At 38.9% G+C, this 20976-nt stretch overlaps 1 protein-coding gene across 1 annotated transcript; it reads left to right on the plus strand.

Annotated features, from left to right (window-relative positions):
• The first annotated feature begins 5734 nt into the window (after nucleotides 1-5734).
• igsf10 (immunoglobulin superfamily, member 10) lies at nucleotides 5735-19698 on the plus strand. The gene is made up of 10 exons (XM_080890242.1): nucleotides 5735-5902; nucleotides 6194-6472; nucleotides 8083-8212; nucleotides 9338-9728; nucleotides 10330-11094; nucleotides 11330-13108; nucleotides 13217-14782; nucleotides 15048-15951; nucleotides 16949-17315; nucleotides 17405-19698. The coding sequence occupies exons 2-10, from the start codon at nucleotides 6270-6272 to the stop codon at nucleotides 18953-18955; spliced, it is 7656 nt and encodes a 2551-aa protein (XP_080746368.1). The 5' UTR covers nucleotides 5735-5902; nucleotides 6194-6269; the 3' UTR covers nucleotides 18956-19698.
• Nucleotides 19699-20976: the final 1278 nt, after the last annotated feature.

Below are 20976 nucleotides of genomic sequence, written 5' to 3' on the forward strand. Positions count from 1 at the left end.
GAGCTTCAGCAAAAAACGACACATGGAAAAAACAATAGTAACAATATGTGAAAGATCCTAATCATTTATAACATGACTAATGAAGTTAGTCCAGAGCGGAAGTCTGAGCTACACAAAACTGTTGTCATATTCAATAATAATAATGGATTTTAATTTTTTTTAAAAACCCAGCAAGAGGTCACGGTTTATAATAAAGGGATGCTGACAGAAGATACAAAAGGTCAGCCTGATAGATTAGAATTACGTCTCTGGTAAAATATTGTTTACAGATTTCTGTCTTACGGAAAAAGCAATTTAAAGCTAATTAGCCGCTAGTCTGAGACAAGTACGGATAAACATTACTATGAGGAACAAATAGTTGTTGACTAGCCAACATTAACAAACTGATGACTGATAAAGCTGAAAATAATCAAAAACAGCCACGTGTGTTCATGGTACTATAAATGCTCATCAAAGCATTATTTCAGCAAAGTCCATTTTCAAATAATCATGATAGTCCATGAGGATACAATCCCATGATAAAAGCAGTGCTGCAAAATCATCGAATTTGACGGTGAAATCCTCCATAAACCAATTTTTCAGAAGGAATTTAAGTTTCACATCTGTTCCCTGTTCACTTTTGCAGTTTTACTCGTTTTGATTCCCCTCAGCAGGAATAAGATAGTAGTGGACAGACGAATACAGATGTGCACATAACACAAAAAGGAGTATTAGAAACAGGATAAAGTCCAGCAGAGTTCAAAAACATCCTAATCAGGAGTACAAAAAATGATTCTGACAGCAGAAGCCAGTCCCAAACAGGCTTTTGCAATATTGAATTTAAGACAAAAGGATCTGAGTAAAAAATTATTGTTGAATTGTTGTGCCTCATTATTCTAAAATCTGTTTTTACTCATGAGGCCAAAATCCTTCTGTCTTTGTTTTGCTGTGGTCACAAAGACTAAAATACTCACTAACAGTAATCAAACAATCACAGTGCAGTTGTGAAACGAGAATATACTGCTGATCGTAAAGCAGTAAAACACAGATCCATTAGGAATTTATTGAGCAGCCTGCTAAGAAACTCCAGCATTTTCTTGCTATCGCAAGCATCCTGCTGCGGCTAAAACGCTTTTCATTATCGCTGAGATGTAATTGCTTAGTGTAGATCAGAGCTGGCTAGTTCAATGCCAAACAAAGCAGGATTCTAAGCGTATCAGTGATTAGTAAAGAAATACCACTAAATTATTTTTAAAAAGTGATAGCTGAGCAAAAATGTCAGAGATACATAAGCTGCAAATGTATATCCATCAAACACATCAGGTGTACAAATCTCAGATTTATGAGTTTTTGTAAACAAAACTATGCATTAAACTGAAATTTAAAATCTCCAAATTTAGTCAAACAAGTCATTCTAATTTATCTCTGTGTGTGAGAGAGCGTGAAATACCTGTCAAAGAGACTGTTTGGAAATTCTGTTGCTCCCATACCATAAGGTCATGTGATTTCCTCAGTGCTAGAGTGTGACTGACACTTCAGAGCTAACTTTAGCTACCTGACCCTGGCCTGGAGTCAAAGGCTCAAGGTAAGCGTGCATGTGCACAAGAAGACTAATGTGTTAACAGTGTCAGAGTCTGAATGGCAACAGAGAGCATGTTTCTTCACTCATTATATATCAGCCGCATGAACTTACAATAAACAGAGGATTAAACCATCAACAAAAGGCCCTACTTTACCTTTACCTACTTTATCTTTACAGATAAAGCAGACGGTAAAGATGCTAAGAATAGCCAGAAATCTCAACTTATGTTTGGAAATTGTAAAATACAAAACATTGAGAACTATCAAATCCTGCACTTATCTGTTAAAGCATATCAAGCCAACGTTTGCTTTCTATTTCAGGGAGGATTTCATTTAGCACATCTTGACTCACAAAGGGTAACATACTGAATAAATCTGTGAGCAGATGTTTTAGCTTTAAAATAACACAGTCATTTTTTGCAAAAGAATTCATTCATCATTATCTAATAAAAGGGTGCGGTACAATCACAAGTACTGAGTGTAAAATGTACAATGCTGACAGGAAAGAATGGTTGTTTCTTTGTTTTGGTTTTTTTAAAAATGCTACTGCTGAGGTATCTTTCATCAGACCACTGCACTTAAACTGTTCCAGAAAACCTCATTACAGTAGCAAATGTAGCAAATCACCTTCATGTTATCTATGCAGATGATATGCAAACTTGATTAATAAAGTTGCTATACAACAAGAGACTTTTACAAAACAACAACAAGATATGGGAAACGATAGGGCTCTCCGACTGAGCCAAATATCTTCAAACCTTCCATGTCATGACCCATAAATGCCAAATGTCACGTCAGCTTCACAGCAGACAGCTGTTAACAGTCTGACAAATATTACATTGGTCAGGCATGTCAGGAGAACTGGGCTCGCTTTCATCAGTGTTGTTGAGAATTTGTGAAACCTGAGTAAAGACCTTGTCCAGGAGTGAAACACAGAACTGAATTCCAGTGCAACAGATTTTCCGAAAACTCAGACAACACACAAACTAATGCACTCTACACCACACACTGTTTTTGTTCTCAAACAGGATATATTTCATTTTCTTACATACATAAACACATTTATCAGCTAATGGAACTGGAATTAGAATTTCACTGTTGCCTACTGCTACAAATATAAACATATATCTAGACTTTTCCATAGCTTAAATAAGGCTGGAACGTCATGTCAAGTAGCTAAAGGATAAGATTGAACAAAGTGTATGAGGAATGCCAGAGTAACAGACTGAAAATGACTTAAAATAGTAGATAGCTTACATCTGACAAAGACAGTCAAGGACTCCACAAAAGTGAAATGTCACCCATTTCAAATCATTTTCCTTGTAAATTTATGTAGCAATTTGTTGACAGTATCCAAATAAACTTAAATGACATGGGGATGGATGCCTCCCAACCCACACTGGTCTGGAAGGGTCAGATGAACAGATGAGAAAAAAAAGAAAATGTTCTCCTGCATTGCTCCATCAAAGTAAGAAAAATAACTGGCTATCTGTTCTTATGTCTGCATGGCCTGGATTTTGTAATCCCTCCTTTTGCTAAACTCTAGGTTTATGCAACGATCAATCTTTCCGGTCTCCCTAATATACAAAGCCTGTTTGACACTAAAGCTTTTCAAGACCTCTCGGTGTGTTTACTGCTCTATAAAGCACACCTGCAGATAGATGTGTGGACACATAAACATCAGTTAATTTGCATATCACAGACACACAGATAGACCAGATAATTAGAGAGAGTTTCATTTTTAAAGCAAACTACATGCACAGATGTATCTAAAGTAAACATTTCTTGATACAGAAAAACAGAAAATATGCTGAGTTGTTATGAGGAAAAACATGTCAGGGATGTAGAGAGTGTCTCATGTCAGGCGATATTGTTTTCAAACCACACTATTCCTGTCATTCACCCCCTCAGAGGAGGGCCCCCAGTCAAAACCAAGCATTGAATGAGAAGGACTAAAACCAATGCTGTGTGTTTCCAGAGATTTCTCAGCCACCAGCTACCACAACATTTCTCCACATTCCCTTTAGCCTACACTGAATATTGAGAAAAGACAGCAATATGTCATTAACCATGGTGCTTCTGTGTGTATAAACGGAAATTTTCCATTAGCTGAACATTATTAATTTAAAAAAAACATAGTCTCAAAAAACCACCTTTAAATCTTACTTAGCCTCTCATTTTAAGCACTTCGCTTGGAGAACAATACAGCTGCCCTTGCAGTGCTCCTCATCTGGAGTGAATTAAAGCTCAAGAGAAACAGTTTCCTCAGCCAGAAGAAGGATGGAGTAAGCTCAACTTTCTGATCAGTAGAATCACAAACAAACAAATCCTGTTGTACTGGCCACATGGCTGTCCACATGCAAGCACAGGCTGTTGTAAACTATGCTCTTCCCATCATCTCCCCTATTCAGCCCACTAAGCCTCTTACCACTATCCTTTTCCATGTCTCAGAAGAGGCTTAACTTCTCAGTTCTAATGATGACTTGGATCAAGACATAATTAGCTCAAATATGTGTCTGCCCAAAAGAGAGAATAAGGAATCTGTTCTGTTAGCAGATTAAACACACTTTAACTGGGTTGGACATGAAACTCGACATAATTTAATTAAGTCGTGTTTGTATAAGATTACTTGTGAAAGACGAGAAGAGAGGCTCACTAACTCCAATCGTTACAGCAGTAGGGAAGTAAATCAAAAGTGTAGGGGTCAACAGAGTGGGAGAACACAATATCAGTACAATCTAACCAGTTAGTAAATCAAACGCACACTTACATCTATCACATAGTGACAGTTGCTCGGCACTTTATTTACTTCATTTAAGTTAGATATCACAGAGAGAAGAGAAGAGAAGAGAAGAGAAGAGAAGAGAAGAGAAGAGAAGAGAAGAGAAGAGAAGAGAAGAGAAGAGAAGAGAAGAGAAGAGAAGAGAAGAGAAGAGAAGAGAAGAGAAGAGAAGAGAAGAGAAGAGGAGGTGTTTGTGTCCATGTGTGATGGTGTGTTATCCAGATGTACAAGTTAAAAAACAACACCGATGGAATATGCCAACCTTGCCTGTGACCAATGAATGGGAAGCCCTATATCTACACAAATAACTAATCCACAAACACACAATCATCTCTTCGTCCTCTGTGGTTCTAAATGAATCTAAAAGGTTACACAGTGCAGTGACTCATTAGTTAGTTCACAAGTATCTGAAAACGAAAACCAGTCCACTTTGTGTGAGTAGTTTCTGATAAACTGAGCCAGCTGCTGAGTGTCACAACCATAAAAGCTTCTTTTATTGCTCAAGATCTTAAGCCATTCATCATTATTTTATTAGTATGATAATATATTTTATTACATTTTTATTATCCGGTCATTAATTCATTTTGTTTGCCCTATGAGAAAAGATGGTATCTGATACCTGGTGGTTTCTGAGCAGTGGCTACAGAGATAAAAAAGTGGCAAAAAAGCACAATATATCCACTTTATCTTAACAAGAGAACAGATTATAACAGTAAATGAATGACAGTTTGTGTGCATTGTGTATAACTTCAGTGACTTTTGTGATAAAACACACTAGTTAAATGAATGGTATGGGGGTTTTTTTTGGGTTTTTTTTGCCTTTGCGTGTCAGAATAGTGATTTATGTGTGGAATTTATCATAAGAAAACCCCCCAAAAACACACACAAAACCAATTTATTCAAATGACCCATTTGATAGGAGAGGGGGAAGCGAACCGGCTGCTGCTATAATGTGTAACACATTGTGGCTCAAATGTGTTTTAATCTGACAGAAAGACTTTCACAGAAAAGAGTTTGTGGAGTATGTGTGGACAAGCTTGGGGTACGTTTGGTCCAAATGTAATCACAGAAAAGCAGGATTCAATGAAAATATGAAAGAAATATACAATAAATCATATCAGGAAAGTTTCAGATTCTTCAAAAAGACATATGACCTCCTTCTAAGCTTGGTCATATGAGTCAAAAATTATTGTCTTGGCAGCAGTTAATATTTCCAATATCATCCCGAGTAACTCAAGATGAGGAAGAATTTTGTTGGCCTTTAACTGTCTATGAGATCTTTCAAACAAAGCAACTCCCTGCATTTTTATTTGTAGTTTGTCTAGAACTGCATTACTGCAGTTTATAAAGGAGGAGGAGAAGGAGGAGACTGAAGCGTGTGCTCTGCTGCAGGCGCTCGCAGAGAAATGACTCTAGTCCCTCTGTGCTTACAGAGTGTGCTCATCTAAGAACTCAAACTGGAGAACTACTAAAACTGAATGTGGACTTTAAACAGTTTGACTAGGAATTTCTAATTCGTGCTTCTGCAGCAATTCCGGTTTCTACAGATGTTTTAGTGCGGTGAGAGAAACTGTATACAGGCTATCTTTTTTTCATGGTTTAAATTCTTCTGTCTGCAGATATTTTACTTCTGCAGAGTTATTTTTCTCATTGTTTTTATTTTATTTTGCAACTGCATGGACACATTTTGACTTGAATGCGTATCCTTCCCTAAGTTTTCTTCTTTGATAGCAACGAATAGCAAAGACGGAAATTAAAATATACAAGAATAGAATGGAACGAATGAAGGAAATGGCTTGGAAATTAAAGCTATTTTTTTCTATCTATATATCTTCATCATTCTCTCTTCAGGTGGTTTTCATTAATGGTTCACGACAAAGTTTTGCTCTAATTTCCTGTGCAACTGAAGCCCCCAACTCTGTGCACAATGACTGAGTGTGTGTGCAGCTCTTCATACCTGCAGAGGTGGTTGCTAAAGACTTTGTTGTTCCTGGCTGCTGCGCTGCCTTCAAGTGCTGACTGTCCCAAACCATGCGCCTGCGATGTTACCACTGAAGTGCACTGCACCTTCAGATACCTGACTTTAATACCTGACCACATCCTGCCAGCTGTTGAAAAAATTAACCTCGGGTAAGAGTTGAAGTACACATACTCTTGGTGAAGAATTACTGAGTGATTTAAACTGCAGACTTTGTAAAAGAATAGCATTACAAAAAGTATTTCTACAAGTCAAACAGGTTTAGTCTAATAACTAGACCACATATAATTACTGTCTGGAAAAGAAATAACCTTTCAGAATTGAGATAAAAAATGTTTATTTAAAATGTCATTGACTCAAGAAAACACAACTTTATAGCTTCAATTTGTGAAGCTGGTTAATCAACAAGCAAATATTAGCTCAGGTTAGGTGACAAAGCCAATCTTGCCATTAGCTAACAAGCAATAGCTAGCAAGCATTAGCCATCAACAATCTTAACCGGAGAACTTTAGCAGTGTTTAGTTTTATGTGCTTTGAGAGGCTTAGTTTCTCAAAAAATAACCAACAAAAAAAAAACAGCAAAGAAGTAAATCACCACTCTAGTCGGCATCCCATTGCCATTGTCATCCAGCTAGTAGCTGTTACCACAGCCACTAAATGAATTTATCATAAAATTAATCATCATTCATCACCAAATCGTCTATTAATGCCTCTGGCTGTTACATGATGCATAAACAGAGCTGCCTTACCTCTATCCTGTCTGTGGTGCCCTGGTGCTACTTCAGCCTGCTTGGAAAGCTATTTGTCAATCAAATGACACACAAGTGCATTCAATTATTGTACGTAATTAGACCTCATTTCAGAATGTGACCAGGCCGGAGCAGAGTATTTACTGCAGACATCCTGAGATGTCGTGGCAGGATTAATACAGGCAGAATTAACAGTTAATTATGTAGTCCTAATTTCCTCTACAAGTGTCATCTCCAAGGGCACGTCATGTTGCCTGCTGACACATACAGAGTGAACTCAAACATTACTCTGTACACACTATAAATTGTTTTCATTAATATGTATCACAATATTAGTAATCAACAACCTTTACTGGCATTGTTTTAAACTTGTCTTCACATGCATGTATGTTTCAACATGGTAAAATGTGGCCCTGACCTAGCATGGCTAGTACTACCATCCATCATGTGTTTGAAGTAGTGTAACATGAGAAAGAGCCAAGGTCCCTTACCCCAACCCCCAAACACAGACACATGCAAAAACCACCTATAAACAGTTAAAAAGTACTTGAAATTTCATGTATACTGGTTCCTGCTACAAGAGCTTTCTCTGAGATGCTTTAGTATGCACACAGCCTCTGTTTGGCAGGATATGGTATCAAAATCTGAATAATTTATTAATCCCAAAGCAATTATATAATTAAAATTATTAAATTAATTATTAAATTAAATTGCCTGAATGAGGAACAGGTAATATAGTCAGCACAATACTAATGTCCAGTATGTCAATACTGAGGGCAATATATACCTATAGTTCACCTAGTGAGGTGTTTTCACTTATTTGTCCGAGTAGACAGGTTCTGGATTAGAATGAATGCTTTTTTTCGCTGAGATCTTTCACCAGCATTGCCCACCTTTTAGGTTATATGTGCAGAACTTCAGTTGCATTTCAGTAATATTTCTGCAAAGTATATTTGAAGGCTCATTCAAAATGATGATCAGTAACCAAAGCTTTTTCATTTCTATGCCGTTAGGTACAACAGCATAACTATCCTGAGAGAAAATGATCTTTCAGGGCTTGAAAACTTGGAACTGTTGTTGCTGCACAGCAACATGATACACACTACTGAAGACAGAGCCTTCAAAGACCTTAAGTCATTACAGGTAAAATCCTTTGTAAACAAATTACTCGCAAACCTCACTGCAACATCCAAAATATATCTTTGTGTGACAACCCTAATTTTTATTTCATTTTGACTTGTTATTATTTTCTAGAGTAGATTTTCTTATTTCAGTTTATATTTTAAATTTGAAAATGTGTTGTTTTAGTTATTTTTAAATAAATTAGTTTACATGTTCGTTTTCATTTTTGAATGGAGGGCATATGTCAAACACAAGATTGGAGAAAATCAATAATGGTACTGCAATAAAAATAAAGAATTTTTTGAAAGCAGTTGAAGACATCTACAGTTTCAATAGACATGACTCATCAGTTGTAGTTGCAAATTGCAGTAAAGGTTGTTTTTAGTTTGGTTTTAGTTTACAAAAATAGCCTTACTGCTGACATCATATAGTTTTAATTCAGTATTTCTGTGATGACATACACACATCAGTAAGTAGAGCATGCCTACATAAATATGTTTTTGTTTGTTTTCTGGTTTGTTTTCTGGTTTTTAGATAATATCTGCTTGGAGGGATGAAAAGTTCACAGCTGATTTTCTTTACTATGACTGTTGTCTCACATTTCCATCCATAATTAGTTCAAAATGACAAAAAATTTCAAAAAGCATAAAAAGACGACACAAATGCGAGGGGAAAACAATAAGAGTTGTCCAATTACAGCACAGGGTTTTCACCATGGCAAAATTGATTAAGAAGTATCACCTTTGCTTTTGCAAATCTAATTATAAAGTAATGAAATTAAAAAAAATAACTCAGGCACAAGTAACTGTGTTTAACCAATAACAGGCAGTATAATTCAATACAGAATTTCAGTGTCACAAGTCCAAACTTGTAAAAACAGAGTTGTATCAACTCTTTTGTGGTTCACAAAAAGTAAATGCCTCATGTTTCACAAAGAATGTTGAGTGATTCACAATAATTTTATATGTCTGTGTGTGTTATGTGAAGGATGGTCCTTGACTCCTTGCACTTTTTCAGACTAAATAAACAGTCTGACAATAATTCATGTTATGTCTATAAAAACAATGTAATTGTGTATTGACATAATAGCTTTCAGTTATCATTGTTTTGACCACCATCTCTATCTTCCTAATTGTGTTTTCCAAGGTCCTGAAGATGTCATACAATAAATTAAAGATTATCAACAAAGAGACTTTCAAAGGCTTGGATAGTCTGCTGAGACTCCACATAGACCACAACCACATCGAATTTATAAACCCTGAGGCTTTCTTTGGGCTTACCAACTTAGAATTGGTTAATCTGGAGGGTAACTACCTCCAGCAGCTCCACCCGGACACATTTATCACACTGAGACACAGCCAGGTTTTCAAGGTATCATCAGTAAGAACCATCCACCTGTCAGACAACCTTCTGACCACTCTGCCAGCAGACATTTTTTCAGGCTGCAGTCAGTTAGAAAATGTCTTCCTCCATGGCAACCCCTGGAAGTGTGATTGCCGTATGAAGTGGTTCTCACTTTGGGCACAAAGAAATACAGGTAAGGAGTGCATCTGTGCTTTGGACAATTCCCAAAGTACTTAGAGGCATATAAAATTGAACCGTGGTTAACAGCTAAGAAAGTCACTTACTGAATCTAAACAGTTTCTTTTTCATTAATGCCAGAGAAACTTTCTCTAAACCTCTGTAAGCCGATATTTGCTACCAGCTTTAATAAGACCCATCTGGTAAAACTGCTGGCAGTATTTGTGGTTGTACTCAGGTTTGAGCATAGTATGTTTTTCTCTTAAAACCTAATAGTGCATGGGATTGTATCCCAAGCAAGACAGGCATATCCAAGAGAAGCATATAAATCTTTGCAGAGACATTACAGGAAGCAGATATCATATAATCTTTTCATCATGAGGACCATAGAAAACAATGAAGACATAGAAGAACTAAAGTTATACATTTTATTTATGACTTGGCAAGCACGAGGGTTAACCGAAATGTCGCAATTCTGTATTGTGATTATGACCTTTTGCGGTTCACAAGTTTTATTAGCCAGTTTTGGTTTGGCTGGAACATAAGTTTGAAAGTGTGATTTTTTTTTTCTTCCATGAATCCATCTAAACATTGCACTGCTTAATAATTCTTTCCAGGTGTGCTGAAATGCTGGCGAGACAGGAGATATCCCAGAGGCCTATGTGCTGTTTGTGAAAATCCTTTGCTTTACCACAAAAGGCCTCTATCCCTTCTACCCAACAATGCTTTTACTTGCACCAAACCTTTGATCCAACCCCATCTAAAGCAGAAAAACATCAGCCTGGATGAAGGGAACTTCTTTCCTGTTTCCCCCAAGGACTTTATTGCCCCATTAGGCTCAATACAAATGAACCTGACCGACCAGTTTTACAATGATGCCAGTCTAACCTGCACTGTACAGCGGCCCACTTCTTTTGAGAACCTGACTCAAACCCTGGAGGAAGGAGAAGGAAACAATGTCACCATGCTTACCACTTGCATAACTACGTATTTGGTGTGTAATATTAACCATGAACACATCCAGCAACTGTGGCAGATCTTAGCCACCTACAGTGACTCTCCTATGAGGCTAGAGAGAGGTTTAATGTTGGCCACAAGCCCAGAAATGGTGTACCGATATGCTCAGATGAAAACAAAGGATCTAGATAAAGAAATAAACACAAACATTAAGGCTGAGATTAAAGCCTCTCCTGCATGGTTAATGCAGGGAGAAGTGAGCTTCCAACTAGACCGCACTGCTACCACCTTCTCTACCCTGCACATTAAGTACCAGTCTGTGGTAAACCTACGTTTGGAAAGCACACCATCTAAGAGGGACCGGTATTCCTGGGCCATGATCAAACGAGATAATCAAACTAAGACTGAGCACACTGTACTTACAGGTGGGAGTCAGAGATTAACGCTTAATATACTAGCTCAGAGATGTGACTTTTACTTAGGTCTGCACATACCAGTAACTGAACTATTTACTTATGTATGAAACTATACTGATCATTGCACTAATAAAATAGGAAGCATTTAAAAAAAAATGAATTCAGAATTTCAAAGACTAAAAAGTCTTTTCTTTTTAGCATGAAAACGGTTATGATATTATCAAATGTTTTCCTCCTGACCTAGGTGGTGTGGTACAGTTGAGCTGCCATATCCAGGGTGATCCAAAGCCTCTCTTGGAGTGGATTTTACCAGATGGAAGCAAGGTCAGAGCTCCTTATTCCAGTGAGGACAGGAGAATAATAATTACTGCTGAAGGAAAGCTCACTCTTCGAGGTGCAGATACCTCTGACACAGGCCTCTACTGGTGCATTGCCACAAACTACCTGGATGCAGATATCCTCATCTTTCGAGTGACAGTTCTGTCCACTGATGTGGAAGAGGCTGAGGTCAATGGTGTTCAACTCTCTAGGCCACTGGGTGAAAAGCTTGTTTTTGACTGTAGCTCCTCGGGGAGTCCTGAGGCCTCAGTGTCTTGGATTCTGCCTGACCATTCAGTGCTTGACAAGCCTCATGGGAACAGAAACATTTTTAAGAATGGGACATTGCTGATTCAGGGTATCACAGCAAGGGATCGAGGATTTTATAGGTGTTTAGTTGCTAATCATGTTGGAGTTGACCTACTCGTTTCTCAGGTGACAGTAACAGACAAAGGGTCCGTGACAGCAAGTGTTTTCAACAGTGAGGGATCAGGGATGGTGACGGAGTTTGCAATGGATTCTAGCTTGACACAAAACACAGTCAAACTCAGTGAGATACACCACTCCCAGCATGCTGACAGAACTATCCAGGAGTCCAGGACCATTACTTCAGATCGGCCTTACCCCAGACACAGATCACGTGGCCGAGTAGGTTTTGGAGGTAGACTGGGACAGAGAAGGAGGGGGTCAGTCCGCAACAGCCACATCTGGAGTAGTAGGGTCTTTGATAAAGCTTCCAGGAAAGTAGACCCGCAGAAGTTTGCAGAATTTATGAAAAAGGCTCAGGGTGGCTCAAAAATAAAGAGTGATAGAGAAAATGAGAAAGTAAAATATGAAAACACACATATTGGTTATTCTGGTGACAATGAAATTGGCTCTGGTGAAGCTCAAGATGAAGACCATCTCATTGTTCTCCCAACAATAGTCCAACCAACAACAGATAATCCACAAAGAATATTTGCTCAAGACAGGCAGACTGAGACAGTAACAACCACACAAATTGGTGAGGGACATATTTTAGCAACAAAGGAAAATGGCATGGAAAATAGATTCAGCAATTATATTAATTCAACTAAAATAATGGAAAATAGAGACATGGCAACAACAGAGCCATATATGCAGTCTACATTCACTACAGATCCAAGGTTAGTTGAGACAAACAACTTTTACACCCTTGAAAGAACCAGCATGCCACCTTCGAACCTACAACCAGTCACTCTCCAACCTACTGTGACAGACACTTCACAAGAAACCCAACTAGAGTTATCAGGAGAAGCACCTGCAGAACCAGAGACTTCAACAGAGGGTGCTTTTTCTTCAACTACAGACCCTAATGTTACTCCAATGAGAGATGAACCAGGCCCAGTGGAGCTAGTCCTTCACACAGACCCTGAAAGCCAAACCTCATTTACAGCAATCACAGCTACAGACAGACAGCAAGACAAGATCATTTTCCATACAACCCAGACAATAAAATCCCCGCGCCTGCCTGCAGGATCTACTATCATCTCCCGGCAGCACATCCATATAATCCCACGCCAAAGTAACAGAGGAAAGGTTGGCAGGAGGAACTTTCAAGGCCGCAGAAGAATCATTAAACCAAACAGGATCCATGACATGCAGTCCTTTATTAATAAACTTAAACAATCCACCATGAATAAAGAAGGGAATGCCTCTGTGCCATATCAAATTCAGTTGACCACAGGTAAGAAACCATGTTCTTAAAAACCCTGTTGTTTTGTACTTCTGTGTTGCATAAATAATCAGTCATGAAACAACACGTATGTTTTTAACATGGTTCTTTTTTTCTCAGCCTGTAACTATAATAAGGCAGCAACCACTGATTTGGCAGTGGTCACACCAACAGCATCTTCTAGTCCATGTTTACACAAAACAGAGAAACCTGCTTATATGCAAAAAACCACAAGTCATTACATGACTTCAAATGCCACATTCAACAAAGCAGAGTCTAGATCAGAGACTTCCAATGAGTACATAACGTTTGCAGTTGCCCCTGAACTGGATCCTACAACTAAAGTCCCAACCACAACCACTACTACATCTACTTCTAAGATCATTCGGGGAAAAATTCCATGGAACAAGTTGTTTGGAAACAAAGGAAGGGAAAGGATGCTCAGTAGGCTTAAGAAGCCATTAACTGCGAATAAAACTTCAACTACGACTGAAACAAGAGGCACCCTAACCACAACCATTGCTCCTACGCCCATTACCTCTGCAAACTTATTAGTTAAAGTTGATAGTTTGTCACCATCCAGACACACAACGAGTAGTTCATTAGATGATGATTATGGAGATGCATCCTCTGCTGATTTCCAGTTCACAACACTGGGTCCCAGCTTGGACTTTATACCTGTTACTAGTTATTCTGGTTCCTCACAGTTTTATACCACTGCAGAAACACCACCAGAATTACAGACTCTACCCTCGCCACCCACTGTCAAACCCACCCAGCAGGAAAATCTTGATGTAACCTCATCTGGGTCTGGAAGACTGTCTGACAATTTGCTTATAATCAGACAGAGGCCTGGTGAGACAAGAGGTAGGCTAGGGCGGAGAAGGAGGCCCAATAGGAGAAGAAGACCCCTAAGGAAACCTGGAATTCCCAAAGTCCGACAAACTACAACAACTGAGGCAATAACTACAGAGGCAACAACCATGGAATACACAATGGAGGCAACCACACTTTTTCAACAAAGTGTTTCAGAATATAATCCCATTTACACACAAAAAGATGCCAGAACCACAGTATTGGGTACCACTGAAAAAAGATCTGAGGAGAGTGACCTATATGAGGACTTTGACTGGACATCTAGTGGTTCATCCAGCTATCCTACCACCATGACACCTCTATTTTCCTCTGCCACTTATGATCCTGCTACTACACTGATACCGCATACAACTAAGCGGTTTTACACAACTGCTCAGACAAGATTCCACAGCAACATCAAACCACCAACACAAAGGAATGGTGACACCAATCGCAGTTTAGTGTTGGAGAGAATTAGACCTACCGGTACTCGAAAAAGCAGTGGTACTAAAGGCAGTGTAGATAACTCTGATACACTGATCCTTCTAACAGCTCAGCAAGGCTACATGATCAGTACCCCCGTTCCTTACATTACAGACAAGGATTCTGCCACCTCTACTATTTATAATCAAGTCTCGGGATATGATGCTACCAGTGCCAGTAATGCTGGTTTTGAACCCACTACAAAGGTCATGTCAAGCAAACCCAAGATAGTGGGTGGAAATGCAGCTAGCTTTACTGTACTGTCTAACTCTGATGCTTTCCTGCCATGCGTGGCTGTTGGAAACCCACAGCCAGTTATAACATGGAAACGATTCTCCTCCAGCACAGGTACAAAAATAATTTCATTCATTCTTATCATTAGCAAAACCAAAATGTGATACATATTAAGATATGGGAGTGACAGTATTTTTGGCATCATGTAGAAACAAAATTTGTTGTCAGGTGCAAGTAAAAGCCATTTATAGAAAACGCTGCGATAATAAAGTAACAATACTGTTTAAATTTTGTCAGTTGCTTTAAGTGATTTGTGTAGAATGTTTTAGTGTTTGTAAGGTAAATATTTCATTGTCTCTGTATTTCTTTTGTCCCACAGGAAGAACCATTACCATTAAAGAGAGGATGGGCAAGTATGAGGTGTTGAGCAACGGCACGCTGTCAATCCCAAATGCCAATATTAAAGATCGAGGCCAATACTTCTGTCTAGCTGAGAATGACCATGGATCAGATAAACTTATTATCACCCTCTCAGTGGTAGCCTATCCCTCTCGCATTTTAGAGCCAAAGATGCGCGAGATAAAATCTTATGCAGGAAACACAGTTGAACTGAAATGTAAAGCAGAGGGCCGGCCCATGCCTGTGATATCTTGGATCTTGGCCAACCGTACTCAAGTCATGGGTCAAAACACTGAGAAGGGAAGAGCATCAGTATCTGCTGTGGGGACTCTGGTTATTAAATATGTGTCTGTTTATGACAGAGGTCATTATAAATGCATTGCCAGTAATCCTGCTGGAGCTGATACTGCTACAGTCCGACTGCAGGTGGTGGCAGCTCCACCAGGTATCATGGAGGAGAAGCGGCAGCAGCTACAAGCTATTCTTGGCCACAGTTTACAGTTACCCTGCACTGGTCATGGTACACCTCAGCCTAGTGTTCACTGGGTTCTCCATGATGGGTCAATGATACAATCTAACAGGCCTGTAATCGATACACGGATATCCATGTATGAGAATGGGACGCTTCACATTAAGGATGTGACTCCAGCAGACAGTGGAAAATATGAATGTATTGCTACCAGCTCTACTGGTTCAGAACGAAGAGTCGTGACTCTGACAGTAATACTACAAGAATCTGCTCCTCAGATATTGGAGATATCCAAGCGCTTGACTGAGTTGTCATATGGGGATCAGTTAAGACTAAACTGTTTGGCAACTGGAAACCCTAAACCTAGGATAATCTGGAAACTACCTTCTAAAGCTGTGGTGGACTATTGGTACAGGTAAAAATACGTTCATTGGTAGAACAGGTATTTATTGTATTATCTTTTATATTAAAGTTACAAAATTCTAATAATTCAATGTGCATGATTTGCATAAATATTGCTTAGAAAAACTGTAGTGGTTTAGTGAACATTCTATGGAAGAAAGTGGATAAAAATCACCAAAACAGACGTATTTTTGCCCTTAGCCTCTCATGAAACAGTTAAACTGTTGAAAACAATTCAGTGGCATACTGTTATGCTTACCAAAGTAAGCACTGATTGTGAATAGAGTACATGCATTTATATTTTTTATAGGTTTTGTTGCCTGCACTGATTCATTGAATGTCCCTCATAAGTACACATAAAAACATGTAATTCTCTCTAAATGTAAAGAAATGAGATGCAGATATTGACTATACTTATTCAGAGCATAACTCAGCACAGTCAAATGAAGACTGAAGTGAAAATATTTTCAATACAATGGTTCTCTTTCTATGCTTCTATTAGGATTGAAAAAAAAACCCGACACAAAAGTCATCATACCGAAGGGAATTGGAGTGTATTTCATTTATATTTTTCCTAATTGTTAGCTTGTTCAGTGTGATAATAATGCAAGCATGTCTTACCTTAATTTTACGTCTTTAAAAAAGCATTGTACGTTTAAACCACATTTCTTATACCCCCAATACCTGTTTATATAAACACTTTGTGTGTCGGTACATTGTCATTTGCAATGTCTAACACCAGAGAGAACAGAAAGACTGAGGCAATGTAAAACAGCTACTGATTTAATTGCTGTATCTCCCCAGTGGCATTCTGTACACATTTGTTTGATGTAAGCAGATAAGACACTTTTCCACTGTTACCGTTTTGATTTTAGCTGTTTGAAAAAATATATGAAACCATACAAATTTATGCGTTTTGCTCTTAATAAGCATAGACAAGGAATTCTGCAAATTATCTTAATGCCAGGTTTGTAACTGTCTCTCTAATTTTCTTTTATTTGTTACTCCAGGGTGGGCAGCAGGATACAGGTCCTTGATAATGGTACTCTTACTGTTAACACTGTGAGTGACAAAGATGCCGGAGATTATCTCTGTGTGGCCCGAAACAAGATTGGTGATGCTCTACAACTCATGAAAGTCAGTGTATCAATGAAGCCAGCCAAGATAGAGACTAAGGTATACAGCAAGAAGCAGGTACCCTATGGAAAGGACTTAAAAGTAGACTGTAAAGCCTCAGGGGCACCAAAGCCAGATATCTCCTGGGGTCTACCAGATGGTACAATGGTCAACAGTGCTTTGCAGTCTGATGCCAGCAGTAGAGGAGGACGAGAACGTCGCTACACTCTGTTTGACAATGGAACTCTTTATCTAAACCAGGTATTGAATTGGATCAAACACAAACTGCACAAACATATATACATATATATCATGTTTATATATCGTGTTTTCATATCATGTTTCTCCAGGTTGGAATGTCAGAGGAAGGCGATTATACCTGCTTTGCTGAGAACCAGGTTGGCAAAGATGAGATGCATGTACATATCACTGTAGTTACAGCATCCCCTAGGATGCGTCCATCCAGCCAGACCTATGCTAGAGTGAAGCCCGGAGGAAGCATCCTCTTTGACTGTGAGGCAGTTGGAGAGCCTAAACCTAAGATATTGTGGATACTTCCCAATAACGATGTAATAGCAGCATCACATGAACGCTACTTAATGCATGTCAATGGTTCTCTGGATATTAGGGATGTCAAGGTAATTGATGCAGGGGAGTATGTTTGCATGGCTCGCAACCCTGGCGGAGAAACCAGAAAAGTCTACAAGCTTGAGATAGGTGGGAATCCACCAGTGATCAATGGCTACCATCAGAACAGAACAGTCATTAAAGAAATAGTGTCTACATATTCCAGGAAACTTATAGATTGTATGGCTGAGGGGACTCCCAGACCTACTATCACTTGGATTATGCCTGATAACATCTTTCTAACAGCACCCTACTTTGGAAGTAGGATTAAAGTCCACCAGAATGGGACACTTGAGATACGTAATGTCCGCCCTTCTGATACAGCAGAGTTTATTTGCTTAGCTAGAAATGATGGAGGAGAGGCAGTAATGGTGGTGCAGTTGACGGTTACAAGTATGCTTCGAAGGCCAATCTTCAATAATCCCTTCAATGAACGTATTGTGTCTGGGAATGGGAAAACCACAGTTCTGAATTGTTCTGCTGATGGGCAGCCAATGCCAGAGATATCATGGACTTTGCCTAATGGAACACGGTTTATTGGTGGAACCAATCATGGTTCTCGCCACCAAATAAACAATGATGGGACTTTGGTCATCCGCAGTACTCACAAAGAAGATGCTGGGAAATACCGCTGTGGTGCCAAGAATCTCATGGGCTACATAGAGAAGCTAATAATTTTGGAGATTGGGCAGAAGCCTTATATCCTGACAAGGCCCAGGGGTATCATACGCAGCATATCAGGGGAGCCCCTCTTCATTCACTGCCTATCTGATGGGAGTCCCAGACCAAGAATCTACTGGACCGTTCCTGGTGGTCACACTCTTACTCGGCCTCAAGTCCTCGGACGCTACCAGTTGCTAGAAAATGGTACTCTTATAATTCAGGACACTACACTCCATGACCGCGGAAACTACATATGCAGAGCTCGAAACGATGCTGGTGAGGCTGTACTTACTGTCCCTGTTATTGTCATTGCCTACCCTCCACGGATCACAATGGGGCCCCCCTCCAATGTGAGGGCAGAGACTGGGAGACCTATTCAGCTCAACTGTGCTGCTACTGGGATCCCCAAGCCAGAGATCACATGGGAGCTTCCAGATCATTCAGTTCTATCAGCAGCAGAAAAGGGGCGGCCTATGGGTAGTGAACTGCTCCACCCTCAGGGTACACTAATCATCCAGAGGCCCACACCCTCAGACTCTGGAACATACAAATGCCTTGCGAAAAACCACTTAGGTACAGATTCAAAGGTCACATATGTACTTGTGCTGTGATTAAAAATAATAGCTGAAGGTTGACAGTATATGCTAATGTAAATATTAACAGACACATATTGTCTGCTCACTACACTACCTATCATCTTGTGGATTAGTGAAGATCAAGGCATGTGTAATACAGAAGCTGATTATGTGAGTAATTAACAAAGCACAAAAAAGGAATTTAAAAAAAGAAACTCCTGCTTGCTTGTAACATTGGAAGCTGGGGTCTGGAAAATCAAAGTACTCATTTAGGGTAGTCCTAACGAGAGCAACAGAGCCAAATCATAGAGCCAAACCTAAAGTAATTTCTCTGACCTGCTGTTGGACATAGTAGCCAAACAGGAAAACAGAAATTAGAAGGGGGGGGGGGGGGTTGGTCTTCTCAAGAGGTCATAATTCCCTTTGGACATAACAGCAAATTTAAAAAAACAACAGAATATGTAGTAAAATGTATTTTATAAGTAATTCAGTGTTTTTAAGTGGGAAAAAGGGTTTATTCAAATATATATATGATACTTGTCTTACACTGGACATGGTATATTGCGTGCGTGCGTGCGTGCGTGCGTGTGTGTGTGTGTGTGTGTGTGTGTGTTAATTAAGGTCTATATAGATTCCTATATGTCTATTTGGAACACAATGGAATATAATACATATTACCAATCTGTTGTGTTGTACATGAGAATTTACAGTAATGTTATACATTATGCCAATAATAAAGTCCATGTATATCTATTTGCAGTATCTCCTTAATTAAAGTATGGGGAAAAAACATGAACTTACAAAGTAAAACATGGCTCATGTCTTTTTATGCTACTATTTTCTCAGTTGGGGATAAAAGAAATACAAAAGGTATTAAATTATAGGGCACCAAAAAGTCACAAACAGAAGCATATTCAGCTCTGGAATTTTAAGTGCAGGCCAGCTATGAAAATAATCCTTCACTCTCTTTGTCAGTGGGCAGGATCCACAGGGGAGCCATTGATATTTGCTTGTCATGCACTCTGATTTTACTGTGCTCCTGCAAATTAAACTGGAAGGTGATGAGTAATGTTAAGACAGAGGAGGTGAACTTAACATGAGTTTGTACTGCTGCTTGAGCCTGCCATCTGAAAATATATATTACATGCTATACACCTTATGCAAGGCTTATTATGCTTGCTCTCTAACCACACTTACTTGGCAAATGTCAGCTGATTCACACCGTCTCCTTTTTCTAAAGAAATAGATACATGGTATTTTAGTCATGCCCTGTACCTTAGGAACAACTGGAAATAATTTCTCAGTGAATTACTCCAATTTTGAATTGCCCATAATGATGCATGCTTTTCAATAGGAAAATCTTAATCTATACAACACCTCATAAAGAATGCTGTATCTTCTAGTAAGTATACTTCACCATTTGTGTAAAAGTAAAAAGAAAACAAAGACATCAAAGTTAATTATGAATCAGTCTAACATGTTTTGAAATGCTGTATGCAGCTACTGGCCATACCATACCATACCATACCATACCAGCATGGCTGATAATGTTAAACACCACTTTCAACATTGGAATGTTCAGTACCTGCCAATAAATGCAGTTTTTAGATTTCAGAGAAATAAAAAAGGAAAAAATAAAATTCCAAAGTTTAAAGCCAGTCTGCACAAGTGTGATATAACCCGGGCAGATATGGAGGAAAACGGAATTGTCCTCCATAAACTCTGGAATGTGAGGTACTCGCTGTGTGATTTGAGAGAAAAGTGCTTTCATATGTGAGTTTGGTGACAAACAGATACAAATCACAGTAGTTATGAAGGACCACCTATTCTTTACATATGGTACCTCAATGTAAAAGACAGTTCATCATTCACACCGGGTGCCCTGTTGAGATGTGGACGGTGAAAAGTTTATTTGTTCAGTTCTGGTTTTGCAGTTCATATTCAGGGAATGATGGAGTTTATGTTCCACTGACTTGGATATTTATGAGGATTTTGAACATGTGATTTTCTCATTTTCTCCTTTTCCCTTGGATATTTAAAGGAAGAGGGTGGAAGTC

This window comes from Rhamphochromis sp. 'chilingali' (assembly GCF_963969265.1).
Source record: "Rhamphochromis sp. 'chilingali' genome assembly, chromosome: 8".
Taxonomy (NCBI): Eukaryota; Metazoa; Chordata; class Actinopteri; order Cichliformes; family Cichlidae; genus Rhamphochromis; species Rhamphochromis sp. 'chilingali'.

Excerpts from the sequence above, each read along its gene's own strand:
- igsf10 (XM_080890242.1), top strand. The coding sequence starts at position 6,270 with ATGACTGAGTGTGTGTGCAGCTCTTCATACCTGCAGAGGTGGTTGCTA. Across the intron at positions 9,729-10,329 it reads TTGGGCACAAAGAAATACAG|GTGTGCTGAAATGCTGGCGA; the intron begins GTAAGGAGTGCA and ends AATTCTTTCCAG. Across the intron at positions 11,095-11,329 it reads TGAGCACACTGTACTTACAG|GTGGTGTGGTACAGTTGAGC; the intron begins GTGGGAGTCAGA and ends CTCCTGACCTAG.